The following is a 15,993-nucleotide window of genomic DNA, read 5'->3' as shown; positions in this document are numbered from 1 at the left end:
TCTTTTTATTGCTTTTATTTTTGGTTGTTTTTTTTTTTTTTTTGGATGATCAAACTCTTTATCTCCAAGTTTCTAATTGATTATCTTCCCAAATAACCTATTCCGAATAAATATCTATTAAAATACATATCCTCTCTTATCTCTAGTTTTTAAAAGATTTTATTTCTTTATTTGAGAGAGAGCGTGCACACGAGCAGGGGGTAGGGGCAGAGGAAGAGAGAGAAGCAGGCTCCCCACTGAGCAGGGAGTCCATATGGAACCCAGAGATCATGACGTGAGCCAAAGGCAGATGCTTAACTGACTGAACCACCCAGGCACCCCTCTTTATCTCTATTTTTAATTATTGTCTGTTTTATTCATTTCCTCAGATATTAGTTTTTGTTTGTTTACTTTAGTGCTTCTGATAAAGTTGATTTTGCACAATTGTTTGGTAATTCTTGGCCTATGTGATCATCTTTGTACTTGAAATTCCCCATAACTTAAGTAGACCAGTAGTGTACAAGAAGGGAACAATAGGAGTGGTCTACCTCGGAGGTGGAAGTATTTTATTATCAACATTGTTCAGGATTATCAGATTACTAAAGTGATAATTAAAAAGAGACCAACTTTCAGTCATTTATAGCTTTTATTAAATTGACTATAGCCAATACCCCCCCTTTACACCCTGCACCTGGGGAAAATCATTCCTACTCAACCTCCTCTTATTCTACCTCCTCACCTCACTCCACCATGTGGTAAGCCATTGCTGTAGATTCTGTTCCATTTACAATATTCTTTCTACAGTCATTGTGGGAAAGAACACATTGCCAAGAAGTGTACCACTAACTCATTGTCTCGACATAGAGTCCCCCAGTTCTTATTCTTGCCATTCACCTGGGTTACAGCTCTGCTTTTCCAGCCCAAATCCCATCTCACTGCCACACCCTGGAGGAGTGGCTTCTGCTAGTGTTTTGGTCAGTGTTTTACTTCATTAACAGTAACAACAGCAATGCAGTGCACATCGTAATTTGTAAGAATTAAACGAGTTAACATCTGAACCCATGTGCTTTCTGTCTTTAAGAAACTTCTCAAATTTCTTGTTTTCTAGCTAGCACTTTCCTTTTTGTTTTCCAGTATTGTAGATGTTTTAAATCTTTTCTTTTGTCATTTCTAGACATTTATGGCATTCAGCCTATTATCTTGATTTAATTTTTCATCTGCTTCTTAAAATAGTGTTACCACTTTTTTTCTAGACACATATGCGTTCTGGAATAGTCTATTCAGGCTGCCATAACAAAATACCACAGACTGGGTGATTTTAAAAAAAAACTTTATTTTCTCACAATTCTGGAGGCTGGAAATCGAGATCAAAGTGCTTGTCACGGTTTCTGGTAAGACCTCTCTTCCTGGCTTACAGATGGCTGCCTTCTCACTGTCTTCACATGCCTTTCTTCTATGCATGCACAGAAAGAAAGCCCTCTTCTTCTAAGGACACCAGTCCTGTTGGATTAAGTCCTAACCTTTATGACCCCATTTAACTTTAATTACGTTTCTAAAGGCCCTATCTCCAAATACGGTCACATTGGAGGATACGGCATCAATGTATGAATTTGCGGGGTGGGGGGGGGACGACACAATTCAGTCCATGGTACATTCTAATCAATCAGTTTGTAAATTAAAAAACCCCAGCAATTACTCAGAAGAAGCTAAGTAAGAATAAATCTAAGGGCATATGTAAAATGAAAGAGAGGACTTTAACTAAAGAATCTTTAAAGTCAGGGAGCCTGGTTGGCTCAGTTGGTAGAGCATGTGACTCTTGATCTCAGGGTCATGAGTTTCAGCCCTACATTGGGTGTAGAGATTACTTAAAAAAATTTTTTTAAAGAGTCTTTGAAGTCAGTATAGGACATGTTATCTTTCCTGAAGCAAAGTAAGTGCATAATAAATATCATTAAATAAGTGAATGAGGCATTCAAAATTTTGCACCTTAAAACTTTCCCGAGACACCATGTTTCAGGAACATTTTGTGAGCACATCGTTTGACACTTTCAGGCTGCTATTATATGGAAAAAATGATAAAAACATAGTTGTTGCTTACTTTATTCTCAAAAAATACCTGAAATCACCAGAAAATTTAACATGTTTATTAACATGAAATATATTAGCATTATGATTATTTTATGTTTATATTGATATGTATATTCATTCTCTTTCCTAATAGGTTAAGATTTGGAAAGGATTGCTATTAGGCATGTTGGTGTTTGTGTATGTTGATGTGTATGCATATATGTGTACATATGGGTCTTATGGACATAAATGTATAACCTATGTGATAATATTTTTTATAATTTATTTTACTTTAGTCTTAAAATATTGTTTAACTTTTAACAAAGTTAAACTATACTATACTAATGGGCCATTACAATGTGATTCACTAACAATAAAAATAAATTTCTTGGATACAACTTCCAGCACTTAGAGATTAACAGAAGAAAAGATCTAGAGAGTGAATGGCTGGCAGGGATTTAGAAATAAACTTTGGAGTCACAGATGCATTGTAGCGTATTCTAGACAGATCAAGAATTTAAGTTAGGAAATTGTGCATCATAACATCCATATGTACATTTCCATATGTAGAAACTAATGTGTACAAACAATACCATATGCACAAGTGAAATGTGATAAACAACTCAAAATTTTCACAGCATTTAGAGGTGAATATGAGAAGGGAGCCAAGTAAGACTTGGTTGAGTTATAACTATACTAGCCCAAATTTGCTTAAAATTTGTAGGTTTTATGGTCAACCACAAGATACATTGGTAATCATCAGAATTTTATACTAATTTCAAGTATTTTCATTCTGAAATTTACTCCTATAAAAATGTCCAGTTATTCAAAGCAGGTTTATTTTCTTCAAATGTAACTTTTGAGAACAACTGTCTGAATTTATCATTAATTACTGAGAAAACATAACAAAAGAAAAAAGACCTGCTCCTCTCTCCCCCCATATCTTCCCGAATTGGAATATAATATTCTTTGTCCAGTCCCTATCTTCAACAAGACATGTGTAATGGTTTTAAAGGACATTGATCAACTGGAATTTTTAAAGAGTTAAGTCATTGAAAAATGAATTTAATTCTTAATTAAGCATTAAGAAGAATCTGGTTAAGTTTGCAAAACCCAAAGTTTATTCAAGATTTTACTAGAGAGAATAAATATCACTTCTAACTGAGCTTAGGAAATAATGAATGGAAATCTAAAATACCACTTCGTGAACAAAGGCAGAGCCTGTGCACTTTTACAAAATACTTGTGAAGACAAAAATGACAAAATTTGCAGTTTGTGTGCAGCATGAGACACCACTGACCTCCCTTTCCAAACTCTTAGCTTCCCTGATTTTTGTGACATTTTTCTTTCTCAGATCTACTTCTCTAATTGCTACTTCCCAGTTCCTTATCTTATGCTACTCCTTAAATGTCAGCAAATTACAAGGTTTGACCTCCCAATCTTTTCTTGTTCTATGCAGGCTCTTACCAGTAATCTGATCCACTGTATAATTTCTACCATTGCCTCTAGAAAGGTGATCACTCATTCAACATCCCCATCAAGCTCAGTCCTCACTGCTGAATTCCAAACCCAAATTCTCAACTGCCTGCTGTACAGAATGCATTTTAAAAGAATTTGATTCTTCATTCACAGACAGATACTGAATTGAATGTATTTATAGTTACCTTACAATTTAGGCCTCCATCTGAGTTGGCCATGCAACATCACAGTCACCCACTTTGCTAACTTCTCAGGGCTGCCACAACGAATTACCATAAACTGAGTGTAAGCATTTAAAACAACAGAAATTTATCCCCTCACAGTTCTATAGGCTAGAAGCCCAAAATCCAGGTGCCTGCGAATTTGGTCCTTCTGAAAACCTGATGGAGAATCTGTTCCACACCCTTGTCCTAGCTTCTACTGGCTGCCAGCAAACCTTGGTGTTTCTGGATTTGTGGATGCATCACCCCAATCTCTGCCTCCATTGTCACATGGTGTTCTTCCTGTGTGTCACCTCCCTGCCTTCGCTTGGCCTTCCTGTAAAGATATCAGCCATCGAGGTGCCTGGGTGGCACAGTCAGTTAAGTGTCTGCCTTCAGCTCAGGTCATGATCCCAGGGTCCTAGGATCAAGCCCTGCATCGGACTCCCTGCTCAGCAGAGTCTGCTTCTCCCTCTTCCACTGCCCTTCCCGCCCCCAGCTTGCGTGCAAGCACATGCTCTCTCTCTCAGTAACTCTCTATCAAATAAATAAATGAAATCTTAAAAAAAAAAAAATACCAGTCATTAGATTAAGGGCCCACCCAACTTCAGTATGACTTCATCTTAACTTAGTTACGTTTGTAAAGACCTTATTTTCAAGTAAGATCACAATCTGAGGCTCCAATTGGAAATGAATTTTGGCAGAATGCTATTCAATGTAGTCCACTGACCAAACCTGAAATTTCCATTGTTGTATTAACCCATATATTTTAATTCAGCTCTCTCCTTTCTTCAACTCAGACTTCCTCTACACCACAACTAATTGTCATCTTTCTTTTTTCCATTATTTTTTTTAAAGTATAGGTAATAATGTCGCCCTTCTGATTAGAATCTTGCTCTGCTTCCCCATTGGTCTCAACTGACCTTTCAAACCAAATCATAGGTGATTTGGGATTTTATGTTAAAATGTTTGAGCCTTTAAATAGTATTCCACAGAGCAGCAACTGATACACTTTTTCTCCAGCTGTATCCTTTGCCTTAATATTTTGCCTTTACATTATCAATCAAAGTGCCATTCATCTTTCACTGTGAACTCATCCCTGACTGCAACCATTCATTTTACTTCGTCAAAAGAAGTCATCCCTTTGTGTTATATTAAAGCAACAAGTTTAAGCTAGAGAACGTGTATCACTGAGTGCATGTGAAAACTTTCCTAGGTCTTAATAAACACAGATAGTTTTAAAAGAATCATTTCAGGGGCGCCTGGGTGGCACAGCGGTTAAGCGTCTGCCTTCGGCTCAGGGCGTGATCCCAGCGTTCTGGGATCGAGCCCCACATCAGGCTCCTCCGCTATGAGCCTGCTTCTTCCTCTCCCACTCCCCCTGCTTGTGTTCCCTCTCTCGCTGGCTGTCTCTGTCTCTGTCGAGTAAATAAATAAAAAATCTTTTTAAAAAATAAAAAATAAAATAAAAAATAAAAGAATCATTTCAAGATCCACATCTTACTTAGGTACTCCTTCTTAAAATTGATATCCCAAGTACACCCACAGACCACAACTTTCTCTTTCCTATCTCCCCTTTCACAATGGCTTTTTTCCTGTTTTGCAAAAGGAAGGCCTACTTCTAACCCATCCCAATATTACTATGATGCATTTGCCCTGGAGTGTAAAAGCTCCTGCAACCCCAAACACAAGAAGAATTGTCAAATATGTAATTTTTTTTGTTTATATCTCTGATTGAATTTCAAGAAATGAGGACTACTGTGATAATATCATTTCTTTCATCAGCTCTTTTTTTAAATTAGTGTTCTCTATACTCTTCTCAAAAAAATTGAAACAGGAATAAATGTCATTCTAACAACTAATTTTTAGTTCTTCCATAGATACATAAACAAATTTTAAAAGCCTCACTCATCGCAATAATAGAATTTCAATAAGACTGTCCTTCTAGTTTTCTTTACTAAAATCTATAAGATGTATACATATTTATGTAAAATATGGTTCATCAAGGAATTATGAGGAATAGTTCTTTTAAAATTACAGTTAGTAATTTGAACAAGAAATATCAAATATCATTCAAATGAAGCATAGTTACATGAGGCATATCCATTGCTTCTCTCTTCTACCCTCATTTGGTTTTTTTATCTCGTGAAAATACATGTTTCTTCTCTATTTGCCTTTTTTCGTTCAGTCACAAAATTACCTCAAGAAAAAATACATTCATAGCTTCTGCATATATGTAGGTGAGGAAGAAGATGGACAAGGATTACTCAATATGAGAAGCTGGGGAAAAAAAGATGAAAAAATGACATATTAATGCTCAGCTAATACAAAAAGAAAAATATATAGTTGTTGAAATATAGCTATGCATTTGAAATCTAGGCATGCTTTCTAATATAATTTTCAGCATTTTAATCATGAGGTAAGTTTGCACAGTAAAAACTAGTGTGATTAAATGTCAATTATATGGTCAATTAGGGCTTATCGATGATTCAGGAAAAGAAAAAAACATGTTCCTTAGGTCTTAAGGCTTGAATTAGACATTTTGACAGTGTGAATATTTGACTTTTCAGTTAATGATCCACCAGCTCTCAACTTCACTTTTTATAGATTTTTTTAGTGCACTGAGGCACATCACATAAGGTCGAAGAAAAGGTTGAAAGTAGTGAGTTTATTTATTCAATAAGCATTTATTAAAGCCTACCTTGTCCTAGGTCTTGTGGAGTATAAAGAAAACAAAGTTTCTGACCTTGAGAACTTCAGTCCATGGTGATGTCATCTACATTCATCTCTTCAAACATCCCAAATACACTGATGATCACCAAGGTTTTGTCGCCAGAACTCTATTTTCAAATGTCTCCTCCGTAGCAAACTTCTGACTTTCTGCTCTGTCACCAGCTGGAGAAACTCTCTGCTTTTAAAGGGCTTATCTGATTACATCAGGCCCATTTGTCTAGACTTCTTACCTTAAAGTCTACTGAGCCATATAACACAAACTAATTATGAGAGTAAAATCCACCATATTTATTGTCTCCAGGATTATGCAAGACAAGTACACTAACGGGCCACCTTAGAACTCTGCCTACTATGCCAGAATAAAGTTTCTTTTTTTTCTTCTAATGATATAATTTAATGCAGAATCCTAGTCATCAAGATCTAATATGGTCAAGAATGGACAATTGTTATTTGTGGATTCTAATATTTCATTGACAGATCTGTATTCCATCAGTACTATTTCCATCAAACTTAATTTTTGAATTGTTCTATTCAGTTGCAAAAAAGAGCAGTTAATAGTGCAGGGTCTATAAGAAGGGTGAAAAAACTTAATCTCTTCCCTGTATTTACCTCTTCATGGACCCATCTCTATCACTACTTTTTTCCTCATTTAGTCCAAAAAGCAAACCACTTGGAGCCTCTGTTATAAATGAGTATGCTGATGCCCAGCTACACAACTTGGTGAAAAGGATGCGTCAAAGAACAATGCTCTACAAGAAAAAGTTGGCAGAAGGAGATATATCCTCACCTGAAACCAGCCCCCAAACTGGTAAGCATTGTTACCTCAAAGTACTGGAAAGAAAGAAGTTATGAGGGGGCATGCATTTTGCAAATGTCTTAGTTTGGGTTCCCCCAAGAGCAGACCCTGAGACAATGATTTAGGTGCAAATAGTTTACACTGAGGGTGATACAGGAAGGTGAGCGCAGACAAGAGAGATGGAGACAGGAGCTAAAACAATAAAGATGTATTAATGAGAGGACTTCTTCTGTGGGCCCTCAGACTTGATCCAGCTAAAACACTGTGTGGATCACACTTACGAATTCCCCTGAGAAACTTTCCCACAGTTTCCGACAGTGGTTGCATCAATTAACATTCCCACCAGCAGTGTACGAGGATTCCCTTTTCTCCACATCCTTGCCAACACTTGCTATTTCTTGTCTTTTTGGTGCTAGCCATTTTGACTGGCATGAGGTGATATCTCATTGTGGTTTTGATTTGCATTTCCCTGATGCTGAGTGATGTGAAGCATCTTTTCATGTGTCTGTTGACCATCTGTATGTCTTCTTTGGAAAAATTGTCTATTCAAGTCTTCTGCCCATTTTTTAATTGGATTGTTTGGGGTTTTTTGGTGTTGAGTTGTGTAAGTTCTTTACATATTTTAGAGAAAGTGGCTGGGGTATCAATCCACCAACTCCTGTTTTCCATTAGTTAGGGGTTACTGTTGGGACATGTTGCTAACTCTCCAGCACTTTAAGCAAACCATCTGAGAAAAAACCCTGAGGGAGACAGACACAGGGAGCCTGCTGCACAGGACCTTTAGGCCCATGGTATATGAGCAAAGCAACAGCAATATTTGCTATAGCAAATTTTATTGTAAATATTAATTAAGAATACCCCTGATAGGGGCACCTGGTACCTCAGTAAATTAATATTGTCTGCCTTCGGCTCAGGTCATGATCCCAGGGTTCTGGGATCAAGCCATGCATTGGGCTCCCTGCTCAGCAGAAGTCTGCTTCTCCCTTTCCTGCTCCACCTGCTTGTGGGCATGTACACTCTCTTTCTCTCTCTGTCAAATAAATAAATAAAATCTTTTTTAAAAAAGTACCCCTGATATACAAAGCACTTATTATAAAAATACAAGAACACTACCTGAACACAGAACATAGCAAAGAACATCAACAAACTAATCAAATTGCAGAGTGGGGCAATTATCAACCTCCCTAATAATTGCAGAAATGTGTTTATGAAAAATTAATAAGTGCAATAAAGCAGAGCACAGAAGTGATATATATTATGATTACATCATTGTAAAAATATTTATATATGTATAATAAAAATAGAAGAAAGTTTGGTTGTTAAATAACAGTTAAAAATCAAGCTGTTAATTATATAGGATGAAGCTGAGGGCTTCTTTATAAGTCTGTATAAAGTAAGTTGGATTTTTAAAATACACTATGTATTATATAGTAGTTTCCCTTTTAAAAGAAGAGGCTATAATAAATCAGTCATTATATTTTGATAATATAAGTTGAAAAAATATTTTTAGCTTTATCTACAACTTGAAATATATGTGTGAGACTAAAGAAGCATGAAACTAAAACCTGTGCCATCATGTACACTTGTAGTGTTTCTTTTCAATGTAAATCTAAAGGACTGACTTTATTTTGCTACAAAATATGTAAGGATTAAGCTTGTATTTAAAATGTCCTATTTGTGGGGTGCCTGGCTGGCTCAGTCAGTAGAGCATGTGACTCTTGATCTTGGGGTTGTGAGTTTGAGCCCCACCTTGGGTGTAGAAATTATTTTTTTAATTTTTTTTACTTATTTGAGAGAAATAGAGAGCACACACCAGCTGGGGAAGAGGCAGAGAGAGTAAAGCAGGCTCCCCGCTGAGCAGGGAGCCCGATGCAGGGCTCAATCCCAGGACCCTGGGATCATGACCTGAGCTGAAGGCAGACACTTAACCAACTGAGCCCCCCAGGCACCCCTAGAGATTACTTTAAATTAATTAACTAAAATATCCTATTTGTAACACCTTTGGGATAATTTACTAGGAAGCTTTAAATCTGCTGTTTATTTCCAAATTCCAGTGTTTTCATTACCTGGATATTGTCATTAATGTCACTATTTTCAATGTCATAACATCCCTTATCTATCTATATTGAGAAGGGAAGATTCTGAAATATTCTGACTTTAAGAAATCCAAGCTATTTCTCATTAAGCTAACCAACCTCTTTAAAATGTGTTCTTTTTTCCCCCTGTAAAGCAAAGCCCACAGCTGTACCATCAACACAAGAAAGCAATGCTAAGCTAAAAGAAGAACATAACTACCACATATTGTGTTTTAAATTCCAGAAGATGCCTCTGACAGAGTACCTAAAACGAATTAGACTTCCAAGAAGCATAGATTCATACACAGGTACCATCAAAGGGTAGACTATCCCAGGGGGAGGGCTAGCTATTACCAAGAATCCCTGTAACCCAAAATCACAGATGGCTTCCATTTCTCCCTAGCCCTCATTCTGAATCTATCTAGAAAGCAGAATTTAAACTATATTAAATATGCAAATGGATTGTTTGCCCCTCTCTGATGAAGGCAAGAGATAAAAATATTCCTGCCTGTGTTTAAAGGGCATGCCAGTATAATGTGTAATAAAGTAAATGTATAACCATTGAAATAGATAAATGATTGATTGATAGATAAAAATAAATAAGTAAGAGGCAGTCCAAGGTCTATGCTGCCCATAATTACTTTTGAAAAGAAAGCCCCAAAGCATTCAGTGATATGTACACTGACACCCTTCCCCCAAAAAGTCATTATGAAGTGTCTGTCTTCGTCCATGCCTTCATATTGTTAATTATTCTAACTGAAAAAATCCCTTCCTATGACCTCCCTTGGGCAGAAGAAAGCAGTGTGTGAAAGGACATGGATTGCTTTAAAGGGCTCATTCTCTGCCCCCTCCAGTTCAGCCATACTTCTTTGGCAAGATGAGGCTTTTGTCCACCTGCCCTGGGTGATCCTGCAACTTAACTACTGATGTACAAAAGGCCCGCTGCTGCAGTTAGCCAAACAGGACATCTCTGACTTCCCTGGGTCTTTTCTTCCTTGATCCATATAGCACAGTTACCTATGGGGACAGACACAGAATGGCCACTTCTTGTCAGGAGAAGAAGGCCTCTCTCCAATGTCAGAAGAGCTGATAAGATCACTCAACATCTCTTGTAAAGCACAGTTTTTTCCACTGTAGAGTCAGAATTGCACTGAATTTTAATAGAACCTCTTATAGCAATTTGCTTATCTCCAGAGGACAGTGCTCCAACATTATCAAACTAAGCTAGAGAATTATTTTAATGCATGTTACATGTCACTTGGATTTTTCTAGATCGACTCTATCTCCTATGGCTCTTGCTTGTCACCATTGCCTATAACTGGAACTGCTGGCTTATACCACTGCGTCTCGTCTTTCCATATCAAACACCGGACAACACACACTACTGGTTTATTACAGACATCATATGTGATATCATCTACCTTTGTGATTTGCTATTAATCCAGCCCAGACTCCAGTTTATAAAAGGAGGAGACATAATAGTAAGTGGGGATGGGGAAAAGCAGAAACTGACAAATATCCAATTGGACTACAAAAATAATTTTACAACACTATTTAAAGTCTGATTGACTATCTCTGCCTGTATGAGTCTTTAACCACTGGAAACCACCAATATAGTAATAATAATAATAATAATAACAACAACAAAACAACCATTGAGCACTCACTATGTGCAGGGGACCATGTGTCTCCCTGTGCTTTAGTTTCCTCATCTTAAAAATAATAATAACAATAGTACCTTCACAGTGTTGATGGAAAGACTAAATGAACTGATGCCTGGAACTGTGTTGAGTGTCTAATGAGTGCATATTAAATGTTAGCTATAATTATTATTCCAGTTACTTTCTTTACAATGCCTCACTAAATCCTTTCAGTCACTCTATAAGAAAGATATTATTATCAACCCCATATACAGAAGAGAAAACTGAGGCTTGGAGAGGGTAGGTGATATGCTCAAGGCACAAAGCTGGACAGCAGCTGAGGCAGGATTCAAATCCAGACCTTGACTCCAACACCCATGCTCATTCCAGCTACACCATGTTGGTTCATGTTGGCTAGTTTTTCAGAATTTGATTATATGTGAGAGTAGAAAGATAAAACCAGGTCTGAAATGTCAAAACCATATATGTATTTTACCTAAATAATGTATAAAAATGTGTAAATTATGTATGCAAAAAGAAGTGATTTAAATTATTTTTATATTTATATTTAAGTGATTAAATATTTCTCTAGTAATCGTGCCTCAAATAGTCTGTGAGGCAGTTGTTTTCCACCACATTGCAATCTGCCATTCACCTCAATATTTTTTTAGAATAAAGCAGGTAATATATCACTCCTAAGGGTCTACTCAACTTCCTCGGGAGACAACCTGGTGTTGTGAGAAAACACTAGGCTATAAGATTTTTAGGACACAAACTGTACCTTGTTTGTCATTGTATAGTCAGCACTGAGCACAGGACCTGTACATAGTACAGAAAACAAGTCCAAGGTCTTAGGTTGTGACACTTTGGGAAAACCTAATTTGAAAAGAAAAGAAAAGCTGTCATGACCCTTTTAATCAGTGTAGATTCACTGCACTGTCCAATATAGTGGCCACTAGCGAAATGTGTCTATTCAAATTTAAATTTTAATTAAGATTAAATAACATTAAAAATTCATGTTTCTCAGCCACACTATCAATATTTCCAGTGCCCAATAATCACATTTGGCTAGAGGCTACCATATCAGAGAGCACAGAATATTTCCACCATTGCAAAATGTGCTATTAGATAGTGTTATAACAAGGAGCCATCAAGATCTTCACTGAGATAGCCAAACCGTAAGTAGGAAATCACACACCCTGCAGACAGGTGCAAATCACAAGCACATAAAACACACCTGCGGTTTTGTGATTTTTAAAACTAAAATGGTATCTACTGGCCTCTCTTCTATTCACTCTTCCACTTTCCAGTTTATCACATCCCAATTCTCACCATCAAATGCACTGGCCTACTTCAGAAACTACCATTCTTACCCTTAGAAGAAAGTATTTTCTCCTGATAAGTGATCTTATCAGCTTCTCAGTGTTGAGAGAGTTTCATAAGCAATCCAGTCAATCTAACAGAAGAATATGTTTTCACAAGCAAATACCCAAATCTTAAAGCTTCTACTCCTCAGCCCCTTCCCCAGCTAACTAGAAGGGTGCTCCCTTTCCAACTGATGCCCACTGTCATATCCTCTTCATAATCTCAGTGGGAATTGCACAGAATAGACCCTGCAATGGATCTGTCACAGTAGGAAGCAAAGACTGAGGGAATACATGGCACCTTGGGTTCATAGATATTTTTGAAGAATAAATGTGGGTTCCTTAATTTCCTGAATGTTTTCTTTTGAACCTGCAGACAATCTTAAAATATCGAAAAGCTGAAAGGAGTAGTTTTGGTTATTGTTTTCTTTTAGAAAAAAAAATTTATTTACTGAAGAAATCCTATTATTTGAAAGCTTTACTAGAAAGAAATTCTAAAGGCAAGAGCTATAGATGTAGGAAGAACCTATTCAAAATATTCTATATGTGGACTTCAGAGCACTAGTCAGCTCACCAGGACTATTCCCAGAGCTCACTGGCAGCTTGATGAATGATGATGATGGTATACAAATAAGAAGTAAACAACACACAAAAAAAGAGCACTAATTTCAACCTCCATTAGATGCACAAGGGGGGAGAAAATCAATGTTTGACAAATGGAAAATGACAAACTCAGTAAGGGGAGACTTATTTTCAATTTTCTAAGAGGTCTTTACACACAATGGAGTGTTAAGAACAAGAAAAATAACCAATAAAAACACACTCAACGGGCTCTATTTAAAATGCATTATCACAAACTACAAATACAGAGCAGGAACTAATTGCTTTGTTTGTTCAAAGGAAGTTTAATGGTTTCTTTAATTTAGAATAGGTAGTGTTAGCCTTTGAAACTTGATTACATTTTGGTAAGAAGACTATGCAAGTCAAGTACCCAAACTGAAGGTCTGACTACATTTAGCTATCTATGCTACTTTTGGTACATTGCCAAATTGTTCATTCACTCATTCACTCATTCATTCATTCATTCAACAAACATTTATTAAATATTTATAGTTGCCAGGTATTTCAGGGCTGGACAATGGAAATATTATTTCCCCCAAGGCCTTGGAAAACAGATTGAAGTGCTAAAGGCCACAATAGAGGAAATTAGGAGGGTTTACAGGTGTTACACAGTATTTATTTGCAATATCTTTCTTCTGAAAATGGTGCTACACAAATAGAGAACAGAATTTTGTATCAAAGACCAACAAAAGAGTTTCTTATCTGTAATTTCCTGTATAGACAGCAGAAATAGAGCTGAAAATGACAATGAGGACTACTGAGATATGAGACTCATATCCACAACACTGCCAAACCTTCCCATCACAACAATTCATGGAAATGCTCAGTGCCACCTGGTGACAATGTCAATCAGACCTGATGTTATAGTCAACCACTTTTGGCACTTAATCTTCTGTTACTGTTTATAAACTGACCTGAAGAAAATTAACCACTCCCTCTCTGTGCTCTGTAAACTTTATTCATACTTCTGTTATTTAATTGTTAAATAACAATTGGGCTAATTATGATGTAATAGAAACAAACAGACCAGGGTCAAATTCCATCTCTGAAATTTACTAATAGCATTACTTGAAGAAAATAAATTTACCTTTTCATGAAATACTATCTTTTCATCCATAAAATGGGAATTACAGTACTCACCTCATAAACCTATTGTGAAGATTAAATAAGACAATGTGTACACGGAGGCCAGAGTCTGGAATCTAGAAGATGTACAGTAAGTTGTTGAATGAATCAAATGAATGAATATCCAAACATTTAACCTCTCCTAATGTCTCCTCTTTGTATCTGTAGCTCTCCTTCTTACCTGATAATAAGTTTCTTGAGTGTAAGGACAGTATCCAATTCATTTCCCTCTCTATCTTAGGAACTCAAAGAGTATATTCAAGAAACGTTTGAAAGAATGAATAAATGGCAATCTTCATTCAAGGATCTTCTTTCCTTGAGTAATTATTTAATCTGCATTGTAGTTGTTTCAGATGATATTATTATTTTTGAAACACATCCATCTGTTCTATATGAAATTATGAAGTTTCTATGAATTATTTATCAGAAGAGGTAAATATAATCATACCGGGTAGAGCTTCTTCAAAAACTATCTTTTGGAAGAGGATTTAGGTGCAGTCAGCATATCCTCTCTAAAGTAACCCTCCCCTGAAGAAATGTTGCCTGCATAATGATAAGGCTTAAAAAGAGAAATAATTAAATAGGGTAACATTTTTAAAATAAGTGCTTAATTGTTACCAGTAAGCATACTGATCATCATAAAACTAATGATGCCAAATTTATTTAGCATTCCAAAGAAGAGAGATTTTAGAATCACTACATGCATTTTCATCTAATCAAAAAGTTTTCATTTCATTTACATTTATTCAATCATAGGATCATAGACAAGCCTGAAAGTAAAGGGATAAAAGTGCTAAAAACATTCTTCCAGGGTTGGAGGAGAGGGTGGTATTTTAACTTTGTAGCACTTAAAATGTATCTGTCAGTCCCAGAGAAGCTTTGAAGGAGCTGACTGATTTTACTCAAGCTTGGTACATGATTCAACTTAAACTTCTATCTATGCCTACCTGTGCCTCAGTAAGCCATTGAGTTTCACAGTAAAAATCATTAGATGAGCATGTCTTATATATCTTCTAATACATTTATGTAAGATTTAGTATATATGTATGGGAAAAATTATAGCCAAAAAAATGTGGGGGGAGCACAAATTGGGGAGTTCGCTAACCAGGATTTAACACTGCTCAGCAGTAGTTTAAAACTTCTGAATTTGGATAGTCTGGATGATAACTGTTAGAAAACACTGCTTCTATGTGTCCAAGTTATAAAACTTCAGCCAACTCATTAATAGCACAAAAACAGTTCCTCCCCACCTGTAACTAAAATCTAAGAATGTAAATCCAATATTAGCATTAATTCTTTTAGGACTGAATGGTAACAAATGTCTCTTAATCTATCACTTATCACATATTTATTGGGCACCTACTATGTGTTAGATAATGCTTGCATTAGAAACTGGAAAAACAAGACAAAGATATGGACCTTACCCTCAAGTAATTCAGCATATGAAAGACAGACAAAAGAAGAATGGTAAGGTTTGCAATGGGAGTCATGACAGAGGCAAGCCCTATGGGTTATGAGGCACAGAGAAAACCATGTGAAGGAGAGGACACCTGGTCCAAATCTTGTTGAATGAATTTCAGTAATTTGCACACCTCCACCTCCACTAAAAAAGGAACAAAACATATGTTCTAAGCTCTGAAAACAGCATAGGCAAAGTCATGAAAGTGAGAAACTCTGATGCTGAATAAAGTGAATGTGGGATGCTGCAGGAGGCGAGTGAGACAGAGAAAGTAGAGCCTTTGTAGACATGAAAGGGAGCTTGTTTTTTTTTTTTTAAGTCATGTGGAGTCAGAGGTTTTCACATAAATGGTGATTGTTAAGTAATCTGATTTAGTGTGATCATCTAGCTGCCATTATAGAATGGATCGAGGGGAACAAGACTTAAGGCAAAGAGACCCATGCCAAGAGGAGAGA

At 36.5% G+C, this 15,993-nt stretch overlaps 1 protein-coding gene across 1 annotated transcript in view; it reads left to right on the top strand.

The window, feature by feature from the left end:
- CNGB3 (cyclic nucleotide gated channel subunit beta 3) overlaps positions 1–15,993 on the top strand; it is a 131,784-nt gene that overhangs the window by 42,424 nt on the left and 73,367 nt on the right. The window contains exons 4-6 of the mRNA XM_008689117.1: positions 7,112–7,266; positions 9,485–9,637; positions 10,602–10,810. Of these exons, the coding sequence (XP_008687339.1) occupies positions 7,112–7,266; positions 9,485–9,637; positions 10,602–10,810 (517 nt within the window). The remainder of the gene's footprint in view (positions 1–7,111; positions 7,267–9,484; positions 9,638–10,601; positions 10,811–15,993) is intronic.

The sequence above is a fragment of the Ursus maritimus genome, unplaced genomic scaffold (assembly GCF_017311325.1).
Source record: "Ursus maritimus isolate PB19 unplaced genomic scaffold, ASM1731132v1 scaffold_9, whole genome shotgun sequence".
Lineage (NCBI taxonomy): Eukaryota > Metazoa > Chordata > Mammalia > Carnivora > Ursidae > Ursus > Ursus maritimus.
This window is presented reverse-complemented; position numbering and strand designations above follow the sequence as displayed.